General features: G+C 35.1%; 1 protein-coding gene across 1 annotated transcript; it reads left to right on the top strand.

Moving 5' to 3' along the window:
- Positions 1-24,135: 24,135 nt before the first annotated feature.
- Positions 24,136-24,842, top strand: LOC117087894 (60S ribosomal protein L15-like). Its single transcript, XM_033218670.1, has one exon. The coding sequence runs from the start codon at positions 24,172-24,174 to the stop codon at positions 24,784-24,786; it is 615 nt and encodes a 204-aa protein (XP_033074561.1). The 5' UTR covers positions 24,136-24,171; the 3' UTR covers positions 24,787-24,842.
- The last annotated feature ends 350 nt before the right edge of the window (positions 24,843-25,192 follow it).

The following is a 25,192-nucleotide window of genomic DNA, read 5'->3' as shown; positions in this document are numbered from 1 at the left end:
CGGAAACCCGTATTCTCCCTGGATCACTGGAAGTAATGGGGTGAAAAATAGTTAAGTCAAATAGAATACTTATCACAGATTGAGAATATGCATATTGTTTACCCTTTATTCAACTGACATTAAGGCTAAGCCCAAACATCTAGGGCTATAGTAAGAAAAAAATCCAAACAACATACTTCTAAGTTATGACACACTGAGGTTAGCATCCATATGGATCTTGTCTTTGATTTTTCCTATTTTCTAATTGTTTCATTCATGTCAATGGTGAGCTAGTTGAATTGGTGGGGCATTAAGGATATCTATATATCTTTACAAATATATAGATATCTCATACATATATACTGTATACATTACATGTACACATATATGCATATATGTATGTGTATGTATTTAAACACATCTGATCTGTGTTTATATATTATATACATAATATATATCATATATAACATATATGCATTTTTTATGTATCTTGAGGAGGCTCAAGATGTCACAGCCTTCTTTTTAAGGCCCCTTGAAGCCTGCCTCCTTGCCAAACATTTCCACATAGCTTTTCTGAGGATGGAATTAATTATAATACTTGTACCATAAAATAGCAGCCCTATTGACAAAAATATAGCAACCAGATAAAACATATACTTGCTTTGAAGACAACATTTATCTCTAACTGGTCAGATTCTCACTATACTTTGATCACAATAACACTTCAGTTTAATAAAGTGCAAGCCATGTTTAGCTCTGTTTTCCTCTTTTCAAAAAAATGTCTTTGCTTTGGCCAGGCGCGGTGGCTCACGCCTGTAATCTCAGCCCTTTGTGGGGCCGAGGAGGGCAGATTATCTGGTCAGGAGTTTCAGACCAGCCTGCCCGATATGGTGACACCCCGTCCCTACTAATAATACAAAAATTAGCAGAGTGTGGTGCTGCGTGCCTGTAGTCTCAGCTACTCGGGAGGCTGAGGCAGGAGAATGGCTTGAACCCTGGAGGTGGAAGTTGCAGTGAGCCGAGATTGTGCCACTGCACTCCAGCCTGGGAACAGAGCAAGACTCCATCTCAAAAAAAAAAATAATAATAATCTTTGCTTCTATAATAATTCATATACCTGACTAAAGGCTGTCTAACTGGAGTTTTTTGTTGTTGTTGTTAATATACCAACTTATTTTTAGTATTTACACTACTTAAACTTGATGCCTTTTCCTATTTTTATTCAGTAGGCCCCTTCATATATCCCTTAGTGATTGGCATCTGTATATTCAATATATATGACTTTGAGCTAGATATAAATTCACACACATATGTATATTTACAAATATACAAGAAATGAAAGGTATGTTTACACTTGTATATACACACATATATGCTTTATTTTTGTGTGTGTATATATTCACTTATATATACACACATAAACACACATGTATATATACTTCCATTCTTTATATTTCTTCTCTTTTCTCTTTGTTTTGCATGTCATTACTGTGTTAACTTAGGACTCTATTATTTTTGTTCAAATAATTGGAAGTTTCTCCTGACCTTGTTTCCTCTTTCAATCCTTGACCTTTACAATCATTTGACAGACTGTGATTGTGTCAGCCACCTATTAAAAACATATCTAGTCCTTGCCCAGCTGTCAGAATCTTTTACTGCTTGAAATAGACTTCACCTTGTTGGCTCTGTCTGTCACCGGATCCTGTCATCATTTTGTGCTCTATCCACATGGAACTTCTAACTCAGTTCCTGTTCATCCACTGGGTTCTATTTAAGTTTTTTTTTTTTTAATGAATATCTTTCCTTTCTTTTTAACTTGTATAAATGTGATTCATCTTTTGAAAATTATTCTAGATTCTCTTCTAAGAACCCTTATTTAACACTGCTCCATACAAACACTCATTCAAATTTCATATTCTTAAAATAAACTAACTTGCAATTGTTGGCTCTGAATTTTTATTACCTAATTTTCTAACATCCCTAAGTATAGTTTATGCAATTTTAATCTTAGTTTCTTATTTTATTAATTTTTTGTTTTCGTCATTGAATGTGACAATATGTACATAAACCTTTTGCACCATGGCATTGATACAAATCCAGGCTGGTAAAAAAAAGGGGTGTCTATACTGATGTCTCTTGAGTACCTTCTATTATCCAAATACTGCAAGATTATATATATATATACACACACACACACACACATATATAATACTCGTATTATATATAATACATATATAATATATAATAATATATTATATATAATATATATATTCTTATTAGAACTTCAGAGTAGCCATGTAAGTAGACCATGTAATTTACTGTCCAAACAAGAATACATCTTAGAATGTACTGTAAACAGCACTATTAGTTATATCACCAGAAAAACAGAGGTAAACTGGATTTTCCTTGGTAGATCAAGATACACAGGCATTCTACCTATAAGAGATGTGGAATTTTACTTTTCTTAAATAAAGATAAAAAGCCTTTCTCGAGGGATGGAGCATAAAGGTAAACTCCAGGCAGTGTGATCCAAACTCATACTTTTCTTTCCTTGATCTTTCACGGCCATGTTGTTTTGCAGTAAATGTCTATTATAAAATCTCTTTGCTACATAAAATCCCTGACTCACAACTTCTGTGGCAGGGAGAATTCTGAGATGTCCCTCAAGAACCAGGAACCTGGGATATAAGCACTTCATCCCAGGCATTCAAACACTAATCTAGGTGCTCCTGTGAAGGGATTTTTGTTGATGTAATGGAAGTCTCAAATCAGTTGCCCTAAAAATACGGAGATTATGCTGGGTGAGGTTGACCTAATTAAGTGAGTCCTTTGAAAGCAGAGCATTACTTTCAGCTAGTCCTAGATAAAGACTTTAAACAGTTGTATTTCTGCTGGTGTGGAAGAAAGCAAACGGCTTTGTTGTGAACTGATGTTGGAAGCTGTCTGGCTAGGCACTGTGAGCAGTGTTGAAAAATGAGATTTGTCCCTGTTCATTGCTAGCAAGAAAATAGGGACCTCAGTACTACAACCACAAGGAATTTAATTTTTCTAACAATCTGAATGAGTTTGGACTAGGACCCAGAGACTCAAGTGGGTTATGGTGTGAGTGGCAGCTTGACTGTAGTTTTCCAAAGCACTGAACCAAGAACATGTCTATGCCATGCTTAGAGATACGGTATACCTAAAGAACTATGAGACAACAAATGTGTAGTGTTTTAAGCTACTAAAATTGTGGTTATTTGTTACAAAGCAATAGACAACTACTACAATCTTTAAAATAGTTATCTAAATAAATTAACAACAGAATGTCTAAATATGGATAAAATCACACGTGATTTGAAGGTTAGATATTAATGAATTGGCATATCAATTATTCATAAAACAGCATCATCCTGAGGCTATTCTTCAATGTAGGATATACTGTTCTATAGATGTTTACTATAAACCTGTAAAAATTCACACAGTGGAAAAGAATAGGAAAGACAATTACTGGCTATTTAAATGCAAAGCATTTTGTTATAGCCTGGTGGTAAAGCTTAATATTATTATTTTCAAGGGGCTTAGGTCAAATGGCACGTTTATAAAATTGGTTTTGTTCTGCAATTCCACTTGAATTTGTAAGCAGCAAAATTATGAAAAATATCCTATAATGTGTATATACTGACTTTTCTTATTTTGAATAGTTTAATTCATGTTCCTAGTTTTTTAAACTGATAGTTTAATTCATGTTCCATCTAGTTTTTTAAACATCAGTTGTCACTGCGCCGAAAATTGTATGATTAAAAGTTACCTCATTCTACATAGAATATACAAGCCTCCATTATACTTGCCAACATCTTATTTAAAAAGTCAATTTAGCATACTGTTTTCCAACTACTCTCTTTTTCTTTGATTCTATTTTACATATATATTTATGAACTACAAGGTCTTCTTTTTTGTCATTTTAATTTTAAATTTCTATTCCAATTTTAATTTTAATTAACACCATTATTTCAAGGCATCAAGTGTCAAAATTATATTTGAATCTCTGGCTAGTTTAAGAAAATGTAGTTATTTTGTTGAAAATCACCTAAAGCAAGGAGAGGTGTGACCTCTTATAGCTGTAGATTCTAAGTGCTTTCAAACATGATCTTGAATAATAAATATAAAACATGTCGTCAATTGAAAGATGTGCCTATTTGAGTCAGAAAGATATACTTTGCTACATTTACTTGGTGGTATTTACAAGCTAGCTATTCACAAATAAAGATACTAATCTATAAACATAACTAATATGTTAAACAACACATTCCATATTTAATATACATGCAGTGCATATGAAGAAAACATTTAAATTATAGAACAGATGCTTGTTTATATGTATTTAGTGCCATTATAAAAAGGAGCCTGGAGAATATACAACTGAAAATTCTCATGTGTATGCCCAGTGCTGAGGGAAGTGGATTTGATTTCTGGTAATTTAAGAAGCCTAATCACTATCATTAAACAAATAAGGATTCATTACATGTGCAAAAGAAAATCACTGTGAACACAGTAAAACTTGGAAATAAATGTGATCTAGAACTTTAATTTCTATGCACATTTTATTTGAGCACAATTTATTTAGGAGGTTTATGACCTGTGACTATTTCTCAATTTAATATAACTAACAACTCCAATGGTAGGTCTCAACCAGTTGGATAATTGGAGTGAAGAGGAGGTTAGCAGCAGAGGGGAAAAGTCTCTGCATATTAATATCTTACACAGACATAGTTAAGCTTGGAGGTATCAACTGCTTTAATGAAAGAGGAGGTCATTCAGAGAAATAATGGCCCCGTGTGTTGAGAGATAGAAAGGCTACTAGGGAAGGCTCTGAGAAAAAATAAACTTAATAAATGTCAAGCATAAGGAGTGGAAACCAGCTCAGAGTTCCAATCTTAGGAAAATATCCAATGGTTTCCTCAGCTGTGAATAGCCCTCTCATGCATTGTTCTTGTAGAAATATTATAGTAAGACTCTATATTTAGAAAAGCCTGATATAAATCTCATCTTCACCATAAATGAACTTCCTGACACATACACAGGTTAATTCTTAAAGCCTCAGATTTCTTTCCAGTGACGATGTTTAGTATTTTGTGTAGATTAGTGTCTACAAAAGTCCAGATAAATTCAATGAATGTTTGTCTCTCTGTTTTGCTCCCTAATTTGAACAGGTGAGGAATAACCCATCTTTAACAAAGACACCCTCCATGCATACATTTAATAAGAGAAAAATGGAGGTTACCTAGAGACTTGTGTACAACAAACCAAACAATAGTCAGAAAAAACAAAAAATCAGTTTTGCAGCTCACTTCAATGGATCATTCTAGAGTATTAAGAATTAGAAAAAGTGTCTAAAGAGAAAATGAATGAAGTAAAATGCATAAAAAAAGAGTTAGAAGAAAATGTACTAAAGAAAAGCAAATTTAAAGTTTGGATGAATGTCTTATTTCTAGCACATTTGCCATCATGCTAGAATATGTGGTCAGAATATGGTCAAAAGATGTAGCAATGTGTTGTGAAGGAGGGTATATGCATGTAGGGACCAAATCAGGGAAATGCAATCATCTACTTGTAGACAGAATCTATTAATTGCTCCTGAATAGTAAAGGAATAAATGAGTAAATGGGTGGATAGGTGGAAGGATTGAAGGACAAATGTATGAAAGCTTAGGTCCCAAATCCCACTTCTGGAATTTTAGCATATTAGAGTTGTGATTTGTAAGGAGAATGCATTTTCCCACAAGATACATGGCTTTATTGCTCCAGGCCAAAGAAAAATGTACAGATGGCTTCTCCACATGCCACCAATGTATACACCTGGTTGTTAGATTCTCATATCTCTGTCCTTTTCTAGACATTTCCTCTAGTTGTAAAGTTAGATGCATAAGACCATAGAGGAGATAATTATGCTTAAATGAGGTTATAAGGGTTGGGCCCTAAGCCAATACTGATATTCTCATAAAAAACATGGATGCACATGCACACACACACACGCGCGCGCGCGCACACACACACACACAAACAGAAGGTGGCCATCTTCAAGTCAATGAGAGACTTCACCAGAAACCAACCTTACTGGCATCTTGATCTTGGACTTCTGGCCTCTAGATTATGAGAAAATAAATTTCTATTGTTTAAGCTACCCAGTCTGTAATATTCTGAGATGAAAACTAACGTAGATTGGGGGTTCTTTTATTCTTAATCTTATAAATCACCATTCTCCCAGTCTTTAGTGCCGTGTGTCCAGGTCACCTTACCCTTATGTTCTCCTCCTTACTCATTCCTTTACAATCAATCTCAAGAGTCCCCTATAATATGAATATTCCCTTGAATTCTACCATCGCAATTAAATTTTCCCTAATTGCTATCTTCACATATTGTACCTACCACGAAGTGCTGAAATTATTTGTCTTCTGTTTTTACTGATTTAGAACATAAACCTTTCGAGGGAAACAAAAATTATTAATTCATCTCTTCGTTTTACCATATCTTGTTCATAATATATACCTAATGCAGGTACTCAACACATTTCAAAAGAATAGATGATTAAACAAATAAGTGGCTTACATTGAATCAATCCCTGTACAAATAAGTAAGCAGCTCTAAATATACTGTTGATGGAGAAAGAGAAAGGGGAATTTAAAAAAAGAACTGACTTTAAATTTTTGTTTCAAAAATAGGAATAATGGAGTTATTAAAGTGAATTCCAGAGAACATGTGAATTACTTGACTAATACGCGGTTAAAGTTTCTATAAAGTAATTATCCAACAGAACAAGTTGAAGATTAAACAAATTCTTTGACATAGAAAAATGAGTAATACAAAGATTGTTGGGTGCAATGCAATTGGAAGTGATGAAAGCAAAGGTCATCTGACTTCAAAAAGTTTCATATAAACCAAGAGATACAGCAGAGATGGAACAAGCATAAGTTTTTTTTTTTCTTTTTAAAAAATTTTCCTCTGATGGCAAGTGAAATGATCTACATTTCCATAGAGGAAAAAATCATACTGTCTGGTATCACTCTGTGAGATTCCAGGAGAGACAAACATAGTCAATGTGTGGGACAAAAAATTGTCTCAGGTCTCATCGGACTTTGGCCCCACCTTTTTGTCATCAGTGGGGAGCAACAGAGGTTAAGCATTTTAGAAGTAAGAACCCAGAACAAATAAGAAAGAGTTGCTTTTCCAGCACATCAAGAGCCATAGCCATTGTGTCAAGAACATGATAAATGATTTTGAAACAGACATCCTCCTTTTCTGGTTGACTGTCAGGTCCAAGCTGAGTGGCTTTGGATAAATCACTTAGCCTCTTTGAAAGTTTTCTGTGTGGAACTTTGGAGAGAAAGCATCACAAAACAAATAAGCCACAGCATGCTGTGCCTCCTCTATATACTGCTCACTTTAATCCGTGAAAATCTGACCCAAACTGCCTAAAATATCCAGAATGGCATCAGCTCTGCCGACAAAAGAGGGTGGGATTTCACCATGTCAGATGGATGATGAAATGGTGCCACAGCCAGAGAATTGAAAGAAAAAACATGCCTCTTTTAAGTGTAAACTTCTCATCTGTAAACTAAGGATTATCATGTCTGCTTTGTTTCTCAATCAAGTTATAAAGAACAAATACAAAATAAATTCTGAATATAACATTTATAGCAAACTGTAAAATGGGTGTTAATGCCAAATATTGCGACTGTGACTGATTAATAATAAACCTGGGAAATTTAGAGACATATACATTTATGTATTAAAGGAGTGTAGCCTTTAATTGTGTATACTAATTACATAAATACATAATAGTGGCCTCTGTAGACAACTGGATTTTGATCTAGACGTATCTGTGCTTAACCACAAGATTCATTACTTAGCTGTGTCACATTGGACAACTTACTTTACCTTTCTGAACCTTTATTTTCTCATCGTCTTGTGGCATTTTGATATGTAGGTAGTTTTAAGGATTAAGTGTGATAATCTATGTAAAAGACAGCACAGAGCTGATGATGTGGTAATTTCCGTCTTCCTCTATTGTTCTGATTTGTTGCAATCTAACCTCAGTGTGATTTCTAGAGCTATTACTCTTTGTGGTGACATTTTGAGACAATCCACTTTCTTCTATTTGTCTCAGACAGCCAATCATCTGCACTAAATGCATACTACTTCCTGTTTCACTAGGTGGCTCTCATGTTGCAAAGTCATTATTTGGAGTGCGTGAATATTTATTGATGATAATTCAGACTGTGCTTCCTTTTCCAAATGGAAGACAAAAATCTGAATATGCTAAACATGATTCTAACCTAGGAGGACTAAGTAACTCTTCTTTCCAGATGATAAATCAGACAAATATATTCCAACCATCTCTGTATTCATTAGTTTATGTAGTCATATATCCATGGCTTCATCGTACATCTAGGGTTTATCCATTGGACTGGGTAGTGGATGTTTTAGTGCATGACTGAAATCCAACTCCAAGAGAAAGGCACCAGTTCTCCTAGTAGTTAAAAGTGTCTGCTGACTGCTGATGGGCGAGGATTTCCCCTGTAATTGCGCGTAACAGAATAAAGTGATTCATTCCTAAGAGTTCACTTTTATGGGAAGCAACTCAATCTGAGTGCTCGGGTTCAAGACCCACCTTCCTGGCTCAGTTTGGGACTTTTCTGAAAAGTGAGCTGCTTCCAGTAAAATTTTCTTTGTTTTACTTTTATTTTTTTATAAAAGGGAATATAACTAGTATCTACCTTTTGAAATTATGGGAAATATCATATGAATTAATACATCTAAAGTACTTTGATAGTGCCTAGAAGACAAAAAGTGTTCAAGAAATGTTACTCGAAGATTACTTAATTTAAATTGTTTGATTAATAGCTGAAGAGGACATTTTATTAAGCTTATCATATTTATGATTGCCTCAAGTACCATTAAGTGATCCAACTTACCTATTTTTTTAAAGTAAAAAAGTATTTGGAAGAAGGTATTATTTATCAGAAATCTCTGTTTTTCAATGATAAAGAATATCTTGCAAACGTCAGCTTTTGATTCATTTTCAATCACCTTATGTTTCCATGCACATCCTCCTGTTCAGTCTTCCAAATGATATCAAAAGTATTCTTAGTGAAAGGTGACGTTTGTAGACTGAATGAGAACTGGCAATGGTCTCTACAGTATGATCCAGGAGAAACACTGCGTGGTGGCTAAAGGAGTTATGTGGGGAAATGCACTGTTGTCTATTCTAGAAGTAAGACAAATTCAGACTGAACTCTAGCCTCCTGGGCAGGCCTTGTGAACCTCAGTGGAAATGAGGTGAGTTGTCATTTACAGTTGCTGTCTGTGACCCTGTCTAAATACCTCACTGTTTATACTCCCATTCCTTATTTAAGAAATAAAGACAAAACTTTATTTTATTTGATTTTATTTTGCCCTGAATGGGTTCTCAAAATTTTTACAAAATGTATGTAATTTCTGTAAAAGTATAATGTGTTTTATGCATTGTCCTCAATCTTACCTATTAGGTGGATGCAGATTTAGGGACATGAGGAAAAAAGTGTTTTCCAAATAAGGGGAATGGACATTTAATTCAATGTGTAACTAGACAGGAGACAAGTTGCAGTGACTGGTAGAATCTGGTTTGCATCAAAGAATGCAAACAGAGCTAAGGAATGTTAAGGAATATGGTGCATCAAAGAATGCAAACAGAGCTAAGGAATGTTAAGGAATATGGTGCATCAAAGAATGCAAACAGAGCTAAGGAATGTTAAGGAATATGGAATGCATGTAGGGGCAACAGTCTTTGGACAAAGAGTCTTCCCCTTCTAGAACACACCACCACTGATTGAGGTGAGTGCTCATGGGTAATTACTGATCAATCAGTCCTGTTTCACATTTATTGACTAAGACATTAACCTATAAAAAGGATAATTTCAAAACTTCATAGAGACATCCTGTTAATTAGAACTGTACAGAGACATTTTTCATGTAATTTCTGAAACTGAATACAACATATGTACAGATATAATCAATGAAATGTCTAAGATATTATGGCTTAATAATGGGTCCTTTACTGTTGAAATACTAAAAAACTTGATTTAAATATTTAATTAATAAATAAACTCATCTTTAAATATGGGGTTGCAAGGGGTATCTTGGTGAATAAGTATATTCCATTATTGTTTAGTAATTATATCTTTGATTATCCATAGTTCACAATAATTAATAATATATCAATATTATTTTAATTTTTAAAATAGGTAGATTAGAGAAAAAATAGAACTCAGAGTTTCTGAAATTGTAATAATTATGTATACTGAGTTTCCATAGACTGTGATTTATTTTGGAAAAATGTGCTCTGTAATAGTATAATGGCTAGCAACACTGGCTACTGAACAAGTATCCAAGGAGGAGGATGCAATGTAACATGGAGTTCAACTTTGAAAGAAAAGTATAATTTCTACAGCTTATCTACTAGGAATATGGACTTCTTTTTTTTTTTTTTTTTTTTTTTTTGAGACGGAGTCTCGCTCTGTCGCCCAGGCTGGAGTGCAGTGGCCCGGATCTATCTCAGCTCACTGCAAGCTCCGCCTCCCGGGTTCACGCCATTCTCCTGCCTCAGCCTCCCGAGCAGCTGGGACTACAGGCGCCCGCCACCTCACCCGGCTGGCTTTTTGTATTTTTTAGTAGAGACGGGGTTTCACCGTGTTAGCCAGGATAGTCTCGATCTCCTGACCTCGTGATCCGCCCGTCTCGGCCTCCCAAAGTGCTGGGATTACAGGCTTGAGCCACCGCGCCCAGCCAGGAATATGGACTTCTTAATGTACACAGCACTCCAAACTTTCCTCCAAACAGTGACCACTAGAGCAAGACAGGAGGTATAGTTAAGCAATAATTAGATTTTGAGGGATGACTGTTCAGGATCTATGAAGGCTACACCTTAATATTACTATTAGGTTGGTGCAAAAGTAATTGCAGTTTTTGCAATTTAGTGGCCAAAACCACAATTACTTTTGCACCAACCTAATACTTTCAAAATTTTGGGGTGAGAGAAGAATCCCATGCCTCTTGTCAGTAAGGTTCATGAAAGCATCCACAGAATTAAGTGGCCTGCTGTCCATTCCACTGACTCTATCTGCTCTGTAGGACAACATTCCTTGTGCACCTGATCTTCCTGTTCCTCCTGCCTCTGATATTTAGTAGGTGGCTTATTTAATTCATGCTTGACTCTGAATATGGTCATCTCTGGCTGAATCACTCTCTTTTTGTCTTTTGCTAAGCAACAGAAACCTTCTGAATCCCTATTACTTCCTCCATCTGGTGTGCTAGTTCCAGGGAGTCCTTCTCCGGACTTTGATGACTCCAAATACACCATCCATGCCAAAGATGCATCCAGGGAGACTGGAGGTTTTAAATACTTAACTTCTTTGAACTTCAGCTAAATCACTTACACAATGGTTATAATATTTCTCCATCCCTGTTTAGTGGTGAATATTAAATAATAAATATAAATAGCAACTAAAAGTACTTAGCATTGTACTTTTATATACATAAAAGTAATTAAACATATTATATAATAATAATATAATGAAAAGAGTCACTTCTTTACAAACATTTGCAAAAAGAAGGAAAAACCAGATGCGAATGGGCATGGGAAAATCTGAGTTCACTTTATCTCTTTCACTCTATGTGCCCTTCAACCATTTTTTATCTCCGTGCAGCCTCAGCTTCCTTTCGTATTGACTCCAGTAAGTTCTCCCTGAAACACTGGTATCTATTTAAGTTGAAGAAAGGCCAATACAGGGAGAATTTCTGCCAGGCAAGGTTTCAACAGCTTCCTAATTGCTCGATAAAACAATAGCAGCAACAATAGAAAAATAACAACAATGACAACAAAAAGCCCTAATTAAGAAAGAACTTGTACAGATTATGGTACAAAACGCTAGTAACAACATTCTAGTTCATTCTTAATCATCCTCCAGTTCAGTCATAATCATCCTCCAGTTAATTTTTATGATATCATCTGAGCTAGAAGTTATATCCATCATGAAATAGTAATTTACTGAAACTTTTAAATCTTCACCAAAGGCCCTTCCAAAGACCAGAAGCCAAAACTATCCCCACAAGTATTACTGAGACACAGGGCAGAGTACAAGCCCTGCCATTCACATTTTCTTAAGATTTAGGTAACTAATTTCCTTTCTTGCTGCCGTGAAGTCCAAATCTAATTTGAACTAGAAACAGGTAATTTTACAAGTTCCTCCAAGTTTCAAAATACTGACTAAAAAAAAAAAAAATTCAATTTCAACATTAAAACTAAATACATAAAACAGGTATATGAATTTTGGTACCTTATATATTCAAATAAATGTGTTGATAGTAGATATATTACAGACCCTAATTCAAGGGTACCATGAGAACAGATCTTTTTACTCCAGGAACTAATAAACTGTGATGGAAAACAATGGATTTAGTATTGGATTTTGGCTAATTAGAACTAACAGCTGACTAAATAATATCAATTGTTGTGTCTTATGTTGGCTAGGATTTACACTAAGGCATTACATGTCGGTGAATAAATAAATCTGTTAGTTGCTTGCTAGCTAGGACATGTTTGGTGCTGTGTTGAGTTTGGTGGGGATACACAAATGTATACAATAGGTTGGCTACCTCTAGAAACATTCAATGAAGATTACCAGTTAATAATATTAGATTGGCATCTTGATCCCATCTCTTACTTGTTATATATTAACTTCTAAAACTTGGTATTTCTGTTTAAGAAATAGGGATGAATACTAGTAGAATTTAATAAACGATTGTATTGCATGTTCTTTTAGAGTAGTACATTGAGTCATACATAATGAATCATAATAAATGCTAGTCAACATCATTGTTGTTGTTGTTGTTAATTTTCTGGTTTGAAATAATACACTTTTTTTAGAACTTGAGATGTTTCCATTCACACATGTATTTTGTTTGACTTTCAAATGAATTATCTGAGAAGGACTTTGTTATTTCATTGTAAACATGATGAATCCACAAAAAGAAAGGCATCCGTAATCAGTTAGGTGGAAAGTGGCAAGGCAAGTACTACAACCCAGGTCTAAGATGCTATTTTCTGTTTTGCTCTGTTTTAGCACATTTGGACAGCTATATAAAAACAAACAAATGGACAAACAACAACAACAACAGCAAAACCTTATACTGAGTAATTTATAAACATCAGAAATTAACTTACAGTTCTAGAGGCTGGGAAGTCCCAGATCAAGTGTCCAGCAGATTTGCTGTCTGGTGAGCACCTGTTCCTCATGGATGGCACATTCTTGCTGTTTCTTCACATGCTGGAAGAGGCCAAAGAGGCACGCTCCCTTCAGTATCATTTTTAAGAGCACTAAACCCATCCATGAGGCTGGATGCTTCATGACTTAGTCATTTCCTAATGTCTCCACTTCTTAATAGTATCATATTGGGAATTAGGTACCAACATATACATTTTGGGGGAACACCAACATTGAGATCATAGTACATAGCATGTCATTTCTGAACTGTAATTGAAAGGATATGCCTCTCCACCACATACGCTTTTTGAGATTGTCAAACTTCGTCACATTGCCTATAGCTATCCTTCAAAAGCCTCTTAAATGACCTTCCTGCATCAGCACGTGCTCTACTTAATCTTTTTTCCTGAGCACTGAGCAAGAAGGCAGTGGTGTGTTTGTGTAGCATCAAGTAAAGAACAGAACAATGAGATTTCTAAAGACTGCAGAGGTCACTGTGCATTGGGATGCTTGGGGCTGGCTCTGAGAGAGTGGAAGGCTGAACTATAATTTAAATAACAGGAGAAGTTCTAATGCAGAATATATTATGCTAGACTTTAAAGTCTCAGGGGAAATTAGGTCATGAAACAATTAAAATAGACTGTGCAAGTCTTTGAATGCCATGCTAACAGATTTACAAATTATTGCATTTTCTAGGTCAGTGTTCTAATTTTTTTTTTCTTTTTTCTTTCTTTCTTTTTTTTTTTTTTTTTTTTTGAGATGGAGTCTCACTCTGTCGCTCTGTTGCCCAGGATGGAATGTGGTGGCATGATCTGGGTCACTGCAACCTCTGCCTCCTGGGTTCAAGCAGTTCTCATGCCTCAGCCTCCCTAGCAGCTGGGATTACAGGTGCCTGTCACTAGGCCTGGCTAGTTTTTGCATTTTTAGTAGAGACGGGGTTTTGCCATGTTGCCCAGGCTGGTCTCAAACTCCTGAGCTCAAGTGATCCACCTGCCTCAGCCTCCCAAAGTGCTGGGTGTTTCTAAAAATTGATTCCCATTATATCACTTAGTGGTGGTGGTGGTGATGGTGGTAGTGTTTGTGTGTGTGTGTGTGTGTGTGTGTGAGTATATGTAAACTATTGTGGAAGGAGGAAGATTCTGTTGTCATATAAATTTGAAAAGTTCTATGTAAAATGGTAAACAATGTCAATTTTGAAAATATAAGGTGTTCAATCTTACTTGTGACTTACTATGAAGGTTATATTTTGTTTCAGTGCTTCCAAAATATAGTTAATTCGGGACCACAATTTGTTGATGTGCTAGCATTTCTCAGAGTACGAGTTGGAAAATTATACGCTGGAGAACAGGGAATGACTATAGGATTTCAAATGCCAATGAGACTGGGCATATATCAGTTAAGGGCAAAGGTAGTGGGCAGAAATGGAAAACGATGGAAACCACTTTTCAATAGTTATTCTTCACTTGTGTTCTGATTAGAACAGAGATTCTAGTAGCTTTACGATCTCAAAGATTTCAGAGTTTTGAAACTAGGAGTAAACAAATGTGAAGACATCACTCTTAAGATTCTACAGAGCTTGATCTGATTTGAGGAACTTACAGAATTTGTGTACAATCTGGCTATGTTAGGACAAATAATTCTTACCTTTCATTGACATATATATTTCAAAGATACATATATATACACACACATATATGTATATGTATACACACACATATATATGTATATATGTATATATACACACACACACTTCAAACATTGGAATGCTTGGTCAGTAATGAATATTTGTGCTACTGTGTGTGTGTATGTGCATGTGTTTATGCCAGCCTGTAATTTACAGAAAAGTGTGTGTGTGTATATATATATGTGTGTGTGTGTGTATACAAAGAGAAGGGGTCAGAAAGGAGAGAGAGAGAGAGAGAGAACCATTAGGGACTTTTAAAAACTTCTATCTCATATATATATATACATGCTCTTGGGAACATATAAACAGTCTCCAGTAGGGGTAATTTTAAGGGAGACAGCACAGTGTAATAGACAATATCCTCCTTTTACCACACCCTTCCACTTAGTATAATCTTAAGAGACACCTTCTGCTGTACAACAAGGGCAAATGTCACCATGGAGCCACCTTTGAATGCCGGGAATTCCCTCTGCATTCCGTACTGCAGTAGTGGGATTTTTGATGGGACAAAGAAGGGCTTCAAAAGAATGCAATCTCTTTTCTGTTGTTAAAAATTCATAGTAAAGTTGAGACTAGTAGCGGGGATGACCATGAGAGATGAAAATGTCCGGTTTTATGTGACACCAATCTTTACCTTCAATCAAAGAGGTCAAATATGGGAAGATAACAGAGAGTGAAGAATTCCTAGGCTTTACTTTCATAATAAAGAATAAGCATAGCATGCATGGATTATAAATCTGCTGGAATTAGTGTTCAAAATGCTAAACTAACCATGCGGAGTTCCTGCTTCAATCCTTCAGGATAAAAGTCCAAACTATTACTCAAGGCATATGAGACCTTTCCAGAACTTTCTTATCCATGCTTGGACAGTCTTATCTTACGTTCCCAAACTGATCTCATGAGAAAGTTTAAAGCTAATTTCCCTAATACTCCATGTCCACCTGCTTTCTACTCCATCTGACCAGTCTTATCTTGCAATATTTTCTAGTAATCCTGAACTGTTTGTGGTTGCACATTTTGGTAAAATGTCTAACACCCTCCTGCTATCCTTTTTTTTTTTTTTTTTCTTTTTCTTTTTGAGACACAGTCTGACTCTGTTGCCAGACTGGGGTCCAGTGGCGTAATCTTGGCTCACTGCAACCTCCACCTCCCAGATTCAAGTGATTCCCCTGCTTCAGCCTCCCCAGTAGCTGGGTTAACAGGCATGCGCCACCATGCCTGGCTAATTTTTTGTATTTTAGTAGAGACGGGGTTTCACCATGTTGGCCAGGATGGTCACTATCTCCTGACCTTGTGATCTGCCCGCCTCCACCTCCCAAAGTGCTGGGATTATAGGCGTGAACCACTGTGCCCGGCCCCTCCTGCTATTCTTGCTTGGCAAAATCCTATTTGTGTGCCAAGAATCAGCATTACTGGATGAAAATAATTTCTATGACCATGTCAGGTGTCTTTTCATGTGCTTCCATAATGAACCCTACTTTGATGCAATTGACACTTACTGCAACTAGGAGTGCTCTTTAGAGAGTAGCCTTGTGTTAGATTAGCTTGTATCTTGTCTACATATAAAAACAATAGGCCCTCAGGAAACATTTACATAACTGATTAATCATTATCTGTTTGTAAGGCAGAGAGTTTGCTAAATAGTATTCCCCTAATAAATATAAAATATTTTATATTTGCTCAGTGTATACATTAATAAATATATTGCTTTTCTGAAAAAAATATGCATAACTGGTTTTTTAAATGAAGATGATTCTTATTAGGTCACTGCAAAGGTAATTGCAGTTTTTGTCATTGAAAGTAATGGCAAAAACTGCAATTACCTTTGCAGTGATCTAATATAATAAATATGAGTTAGGAGAATCAATTCTGTAGACTTTTATGTATTACAGTCATATAAAAATTGCCCATCTGGGAAATATTTCTGAAATTTATCTAATGCTTAAATATTTTACTATAAAACATTCATTCCGAATTTTCTGATTTTAATTCAAACAAGTAGATTTTGATAATATAGCTGTTAAGTTAGTTTTAAACTAGAATATGACTGAAATGAATAAAGACATGGATTGGAAAATGCATAAAGTTCGGAATGTGAAATAAGTATTGGGGTGGATACGCAGAACTTTCATGTACATTACGTTCTCTCTCTTGTATAATATTAAGCAAGTCTATGATCCTTTCTCAGTGCTGACAATAATGTTGTTTCTGGCCAATAAAAATGGAAGTCATGAAATAACTGTGTCCTTCAGAAATGTGTTCTAACATGTATTTTTATTAAAATTATGAATAGGTTCCAAGCTGTCAAATTAAGCAGTCAATAAATCCCTAAGAATGCTAGATGGAAAATTCGATTTACTATTATGGTCGTAACAGTGAGCAAAATTTTTCAAAGTAAAAATTGCCTGAAGTTGAGAAGTGCTTTCTCAGCAGGTAGAATGAGAGTTTGACGATAAAAATAAAATCTGATTTTAGAAGATATGTATGTCTCCAGAAAACTGTTATTAACATCTCTATATAGTATATATGTATAAATTATATATATACACACACACACAGATAGATACATGTGTGTATATATGTGTGTGTATGTGTGTGTATATATATGTAGATAGATAGATAGATAGATAGATAGATAGATAGATAGATATTGCTGAAAAGGAGACAGGTTTTGCTTTGTAAATAAATAACATTGGCTATACAATTTGTTTCTTAATAAGTAGGGTATTAATTTATTAGTTATGCCAAGGATCATCCTCTCTGATTAACAGAATAACTAAGAAAGCATATTATGTGCCAATCTCTGTGTTTGATAATTTGAGATATGTGATTTCCTTGAATCCTCTTGAGAAGATAGACATATGGACATAACTCTCATTTTTACAGACGAAGGATTTGGAATTCACATAAACAAGCAGATTTGTTGGAACTCAAATGATAAATGGCAATCCAGGTTGTGTTGACTCCACCCTGCTGTCTTTTTTCATGTAATTATGATTTCTGCTTCATCTTTTATTCAATCAAACAAATTTTATTTAAAATAAAACTAAATAATTTGGAGCTCTTTAATGTATGTGCAATTACTTTTTTTAACTGTTAAGTACTATATAGATATTCAATATTTAACATCTATCCATTATTTGTTGAGTACCTATTATGTTCACAGACACTATTGTAGGTTCTAAAATTAGACACCAAGTAAAATATACTAGATTCTTCCTACCATGGAGCTTCTCCTCTAGATCGTAGAATTTGAAAATAGATAGGGAAAAAAATAAGTAAAAGAGAAGATTCATAGTCTGATGAGTACAAATTAAAAAAAAAAACAAAACTCCGATGATGTGATTAAAAGTGAGCTCAAGGTGAGGGAAGGTGGGAAGCATGGTGTCTCTCGACTGAATTGTCACCACCAATAATCAAATGATGACCAGACATGGCAGTCTCTAGGAAGAGTGTGGCAGGCAGAAACACACACACACACACAACACAAAGTGCACAGAGGACTCAAAGAGCTGAAATAGGCTTGGACGAGTCAAGGCACAGAAAGACTGAGATCAGCTAACAACATGCTGGGGGACAAAAAGGAGATTAGAAGAGAAAAGGTGAGAGAGAGCAAAAGATAGTTGAACCTTTGGGTAGAAGTGAAAGCAGTGTTTCTAAAACTATGCGTGGTAAATGACAAGTGGTTTTCTGTTTTGTTTTGTAATTTCCAATTTAATGTTAGTCTGATAATCTTGTAAAATTCAATAAAATTAAAATAAAACTAGACTAGTGGTGAGAAATTCTTATAAAATTCATTCCATACTCACATTTTTCTTATTGTAGACTAGTAATAAGATGGTCACAGATCAGAGCCGGTCTACCCACAGCAATTTACATGCCTCTGATTGAGAAGATTTGAAGCCGAGTGGTAATACCGTATTATATAAATATAATAAATATATATGTATGTAAGTGCGCGCTATATGTTTGTGTGTTTATAAAATCACTGCTAGATCTTACAGGCTAAAGTGATGAGAAATTGAATTCCTATCATTGGCCAGTGGCAGAATTAATCACTTCCATGCCCAGGGATCTCAGAAGAAAGCAGTTTACATTAAAGTTTGTCTGAGTTTTATAGTTGAGTAATAATTTTTAGAAAACCATAAAGCTCATGTCAGAAAAAACAATGCTCCTGCCCTGTTGAAGCCTCAACACTCATATTCACTAGTGTGTCTAAGCCCCAAACTCCTATTTGTAAATTATTTAAAATCTGTTCACAAAAAATGATGATGTTTGGTTCAAATGCCTCCTCTGATTTTGGCTCCTAAATTGTTGAAGACATTCAAGATAGAAAAAGGCATGTGAGTAGCTGATCCCAGACCATGTGACTCTGTTTTGCTAATTACAGTTAAACCATGACACAGCAGCCCCATTAGGAATGTTTATATTATTCTCATTGCATGTTGCAGAGAAAGAATCTAAAATTCATAAATATTAAGCAGAATATCCAAGAGCTTACATAACACTGCAGAACTGAATTTTCAGAAATTCAAGATCATAATATATACCTCTTACTTCCCCTACAAAACAATAAACTCCTTGAGAACCATAGTGACTCTAACAATGTTTCACTTGCTGAATTAGTGCAAATTTAACACACACAGAAATTTTCTTCAGGGCAAAAACTTCAAAGAACTTTTACATATTAACTTTTCTCTATAAGCATTGGATCAGGTGATTTTTGCATTTGTAACCTCTAGAAGCCAACCACAACTCACACCCCCATCCCCACCAGTACCACACACACATACACACACACACACACACACACACACACACACAAACACACACCATGTATGGTGATGCAAAGAATAGAGCCTCCTATTAATTTAAGATTTAATGGTGCAGACCCATTTTTGAGATGAAGGAATCATTTTTTTTTTTACTCAGTTTTGCAAAGAACTAGATTTTAAAAATTGCATTGAGGATAACACCTTATATTTATTTAAAAGTATTTTTCCCACACTGAAATATGAAACACGTTTCTTTTTACCACTCTCTTCCCACCCATTTTAACGTACACCGTTATGTTTCTCCAATGAAGAAAATAATGAGAGGTTTTAAATTCAAGTCCAGTTGTCATATGTTTTCTACAATTTTCAGGTATATTTTATACAGCATCATAATCTTTTGCAGTGCTACTTTAAGAAATGAAAAATATTTTTCAAAAAGATATAAGGAAAATGATCCAGATTTGGAAGAATAAAACAACACATTTATTTTGTGTAAAATAAGAAATTAAGTGATCAACACTGATTCAATATATGATGTACTTTTCCTACACTTTGAGAGACCAAGGCGGGCGGATCACGAGGTCAGGAGTTTGAGACCAACCTGGCCAACATGGTGAAACCCCCATCCCTACTAAAAATACAAAAATTAGTCAAGCATGGTGGTGTGTGTCTGTAATCCCAGCTACTCAGGAGGCTGAGGCAGAAGAATTGCTTGAAGCCAGGAGGCAGAGGTTGCAGTGAGCCGAGATCATGCTGTTGCACTCCAGCCTGGGCGACAAGAGCAAAGTTCTGTCAAAAAAAAAAAAAAAAAAAAGGCATGATTTTGTTATACTCTAACAGCAGGTATGGTTTCATCTAAAAACCTGTTAGCTCTTATTTATTTGCTAAAAAAAAAAAAAAAGAATGTGCAATTAAGAATTCTGCTGAATGAGGGAGAAGCTTTTACCGAACGCGATGACATGAAATTATAAATGGGTCTTATTTATTTATTTTGAATTCCATGTTTTGTTCCATTATGAAAGATACGAGAGAAAAATTTTAAATATCCCGTATTTACAGAGTATTTTATGCATTTTAAACTTTTTTCATATACATATTTATGTAAATGCATACATTTGATGTCTAGATCAATTAAGGATGTAAGAATTATTACTCCTACTCAAACACATTTATTTCACTTTTTAACACTTTCACACATAATGCTTTATTTTGAATATACTAAATACAAATTCATTGTGTAATCATTACAAAATCTTGTTGCTTATTATCTTTGTTATATTTACAGAAGGTTTATACCAATGTATAATTATGAAAGCCTAAAAATGTGTTATTTTTAAAATAAAGTGTTAAAACATCATAATCAAGAAATTAGAATAAAATAATGTCCACATAATAAAGGATACTCATTTTTCATTTTAAAAAACATCCCTGAAGCACTAAGAGGTTAGTTATGTCCACATTCTTCCACCCAGAAAGAGGCAAAATTGAGAATAAATTGGTTTGTTTTTGGTCTTGCTAGTTAGTTATTTCTAACCCAAATATCCCACAGTATTTCCTTATTATTTGGTTTAAAAAAAATTGACTTCATTCCCTTTATATTTTACTTTTGGTTGCTCAAGTACATAACATTTTTAATGATGCCAATATGTTGTAAGTAATAAACCAAGCATGTGTCACTCAGATTTCTCAAAGAAGCAAATCACTTTCTAAGTGATATTAAATACTGCTTAGTTTTAATAAGATATCTAGAAAAATAATACTTAAAAATTATACATGATACCCTCAGATCTCATATGCCCCATTTAGCTTTTCAAATACTAGAACTGTTGAAATCATAATAAAAGTTGATTTTATTAATTAAGAGCATTCAAGGCGTCAAGAAGATGTATTGATTAAAATATGTGTACAATGTTTTACTTGCATTGGGCTTCCCCTATGGAACAATGTCATAAATGACAAGTAAATGCAAACAAAATTATGAGGACAGTCTTGATATGACTAATAGAATAATTAAAATGAGTAGTAAGGAAGACAAAAAGCATACAGCATACAAGTCACATCCTAGTGATCCTAGTGCTCTAAACCAAGGGCTTATTCAGTTAACATCTCCTCTTGTCAAATAATGCTAAATCATACTTCATTTGAAAACTAAGAATACCAGAATATGTTTAAAACTATAGAAGCATGATTAATTGTTATCAAATGTGACTTGTGTATTCTTCTTTAAACATTTTATTTTACTTTGGATATGCAGGCCTTTCTCCCAAATGCATTCCATGCTTAGCCAAGGTGTACAACCTGCCTTTCAATCAGTGGTTCTTCTCCATTTGCCATGATGCCCCAATGTCTGTCAATGACTGACTCTATTTTCTACCTTAGGAGAAGACGTGCTTCTAATATATTTTTGATGACCTTACTATTTTTTTTTATTAGTTCTTCACTTATTTTTCATTAGACTTAAGGAACATACTAAGCATCAATTTTTATTTTGTGTTTTGGGAATGCTCTTTATATTCTGGGAATATGCTTCCTATTCTAGAAGATACCCTAGATCTCAAAGGACCCCACAGTCAGATTTCTTAAATATACATATCAGTAAAGATCATATATTGTAAATCTGAACCTATTCAAAGAAAAAACCGTATAGTAAAATGAAAGCAGATACTAAAAATACCATAACAGCTGTACCACACTGGTTTTAAATCTCAGCTCAGCCATTTAATAATATTGAATAATACTATAACTTTGAGCATAGCACAGTGGCTTATGCCTATAATCCCAGTACTTTGGGAGGCCAAGGCGGGTAGATCACTTGAGGTCAGAAGTTCGAGATGAGCCTGACCAACATGGTGAAAACCCGTCTCTACTAAAAAAATACAAAATTAGCTGGGTGTGTTGGCACACGCCTGTAATCCCAACTACTTGGGAGTCTGAGGCAGGAGAATCGCTTGAACCCGGGAGGCAGAGGTTGCAGTGAGCCGAGATCATACCGTTGCATTCCATCCTGGGTAACAAGAGCGAAACTCCTTCTCAAAAAACAAACAAGCAAAACTATAACTTCCAAAAAGTTATATAATTTATATTTTGTGATCTCCAAGATAAAATTGTTAATAACAGAGCTAAGGAAGGCTTGTTAGGCAGCCTAAACTCACACCTTCATGGAAACACTAGTACTGGATGTTGACAAAGAAATAATCCTGCTAAATGTGTTAATACATATAAATCATTTTAGCTCAGTACTTACATGGTATCTACCCAATAATTGTTGGTCATTATTGGCACTGGTAGTAGCAATAGAAATAGTAGCAGTAGTGCCAGTATTACTAGTATAATAGTAGTATTAGTTATGATGCTACATCTATAAAACTCTATGCTAGCAACATAGTGAATTTAAAGTTAAAGGAATGAATAAATTAATCAGCAGATAGACGAGGAGATGAATATTTTTCAGAAACAAATAATATACATGATAATGGAGAAGCAAATTTATGTAAATTCTCATTTCAAAGTATTTGGATTATACAACCTAAAGCAACTTAACAGGTTGTATGATTCAATTCCCTCACCTATGAACAAAACCACTGGGTACAAGAGACCTAATATTCTGTCCAAAGTCACATAGGTTATGGCAGAATAAAGTTTCTTGGTTTCAGTTATGTGATAGGCCAGACACTCCAGGATATATAATACATTTCCCTTATAATTGTAGAAGCATTTTGTAATATAAACAAAATTTTGAAACATATCTTATGTTTTTATGTATATTATAGTAATAGTAGTAGATACAGTAAAGCAATATATATATAACTCATTAAGAGATTCTGTTTAAACTCCTGTAATATAATACTCATGAAAGACAGATTATATTCTGTTATCATGCTATGTTGCCAGAAATTATAAAAAGTTTGCTTCAAAAAGCAATAGTCATTTTTATGAAACTTTATGTAGTTGAGAAAAAATGAATAAAATCTCGAAAAAAAAGTCAGTTTTATCTTTATGACTACATTGTTCCTATCCCAAACTCATACGCCTATTTCCTTTTAGTGAACCCATAAATATAGGACAACTGCTGATGAGTATTTTGCAAAATCTTGCTTTAAGCTGATGATCAATAACTCCTTGATAATTGTAAGTCTTTTTGATCCGTGGAACAAAATTAACTGTTGGAATTATCTTCATGGTTAAGCTTATGTTCTTATAAACAGGCATCTGATAAAAAGTAGAGAAATGTTTTGATGGTACTGGCAGAGAAGGAATCCTCTGCTCTGTTTTCTCTCGCTCCTTATCTCCAATTCTTTTAAAGAGGAATGCATTAGGCTCAAGTTTAGCTACCCAAATTCCTTGATTCATTAATTATTTCATTCACTCATTCCATAAATTCTCACTGAATGAATTCTCTGTATTTAAAGCACTGTGGTCCTTTCCGTCTGGCGGCAGCCATCAGGTAAGCCAAGATGGGTGCATACAAGTACATCCAGGAGCTATGGAGAAAGAAGCAGTCTGATGTCATGCGCTTTCTTCTGAGGGTCCACTGCTGGCAGTACCACCAGCTCTCTGCTCTCCACAGGGCTCCCCGCCCCACCCGGCCTGATAAAGCGCGCCGACTGGGCTACAAGGCCAAGCACGGTTACGTTATATATAGGATTCGTGTTCGCCATGGTGGCCGAAAATGCCCAGTTCCTAAGGGTGCAACTTACGGCAAGCCTGTCCATCATGGTGTTAACCAGCTAAAGTTTGCTCGAAGCCTTCAGTCCGTTGCAGAGGAGCGAGCTAGATGCCACTGTGGGGCTCTGAGAGTCCTGAATTCTTACTGGGTTGGAGAAGATTCCACATACAAATTTTTTGAGGTTATCCTCATTGATCCATTCCATAAAGCTATCAGAAGAAATCCTGACACCCAGTGGATCACCAAACCAGTCCACAGGCACAGGGAGATGCGTGGGCTGACATCTGCAGGCCGAAAGAGCCGTGGCCTTGGAAAGGGCCATAAGTTCCACCATACTATTGGTGGTTCTCGCCGGGCAGCTTGGAGAAGGCGCAATACTCTCCAGCTCCACCGTTACCGCTAATATAAGTAAAGTTTGTAAAATTCATACCTAATAAACAATTTAGGACAGTCAAAAAATAAAAAATAAAAAAAATATAAAAATAAAGCACTGTGAATGTGACTGCTAATAAAAAGTCTCATGCAGTCCTTATGGAATTTACAATTAAATGGATCAAATAGATGAGCATCTAGTCATTGAGGATGATCAATAAATGTCATCGCAGTAGTTAAGTGTACTTTGACAGCTCATAGAAAAGACACCTAACCCAGACATAGGGGACCATGGAAAGCTTCCTGAAGAAAATGCCTTTGAAGCTGATACTTGGAGTAGAATGAGCTAAAGTAAAGGGTATCTTGGGCAGAAGGTTCGGCGTGGGGTAAAGTCTAAAAGCAGACAGAATCCAAATTTTAGAGCTGAAAGGAGGTAA

The sequence above is a fragment of the Trachypithecus francoisi genome, unplaced genomic scaffold (genome assembly GCF_009764315.1).
Source record: "Trachypithecus francoisi isolate TF-2019V2 unplaced genomic scaffold, Tfra_2.0 Lachesis_group10, whole genome shotgun sequence".
Classification (NCBI taxonomy): domain Eukaryota; kingdom Metazoa; phylum Chordata; class Mammalia; order Primates; family Cercopithecidae; genus Trachypithecus; species Trachypithecus francoisi.
This window is presented reverse-complemented; position numbering and strand designations above follow the sequence as displayed.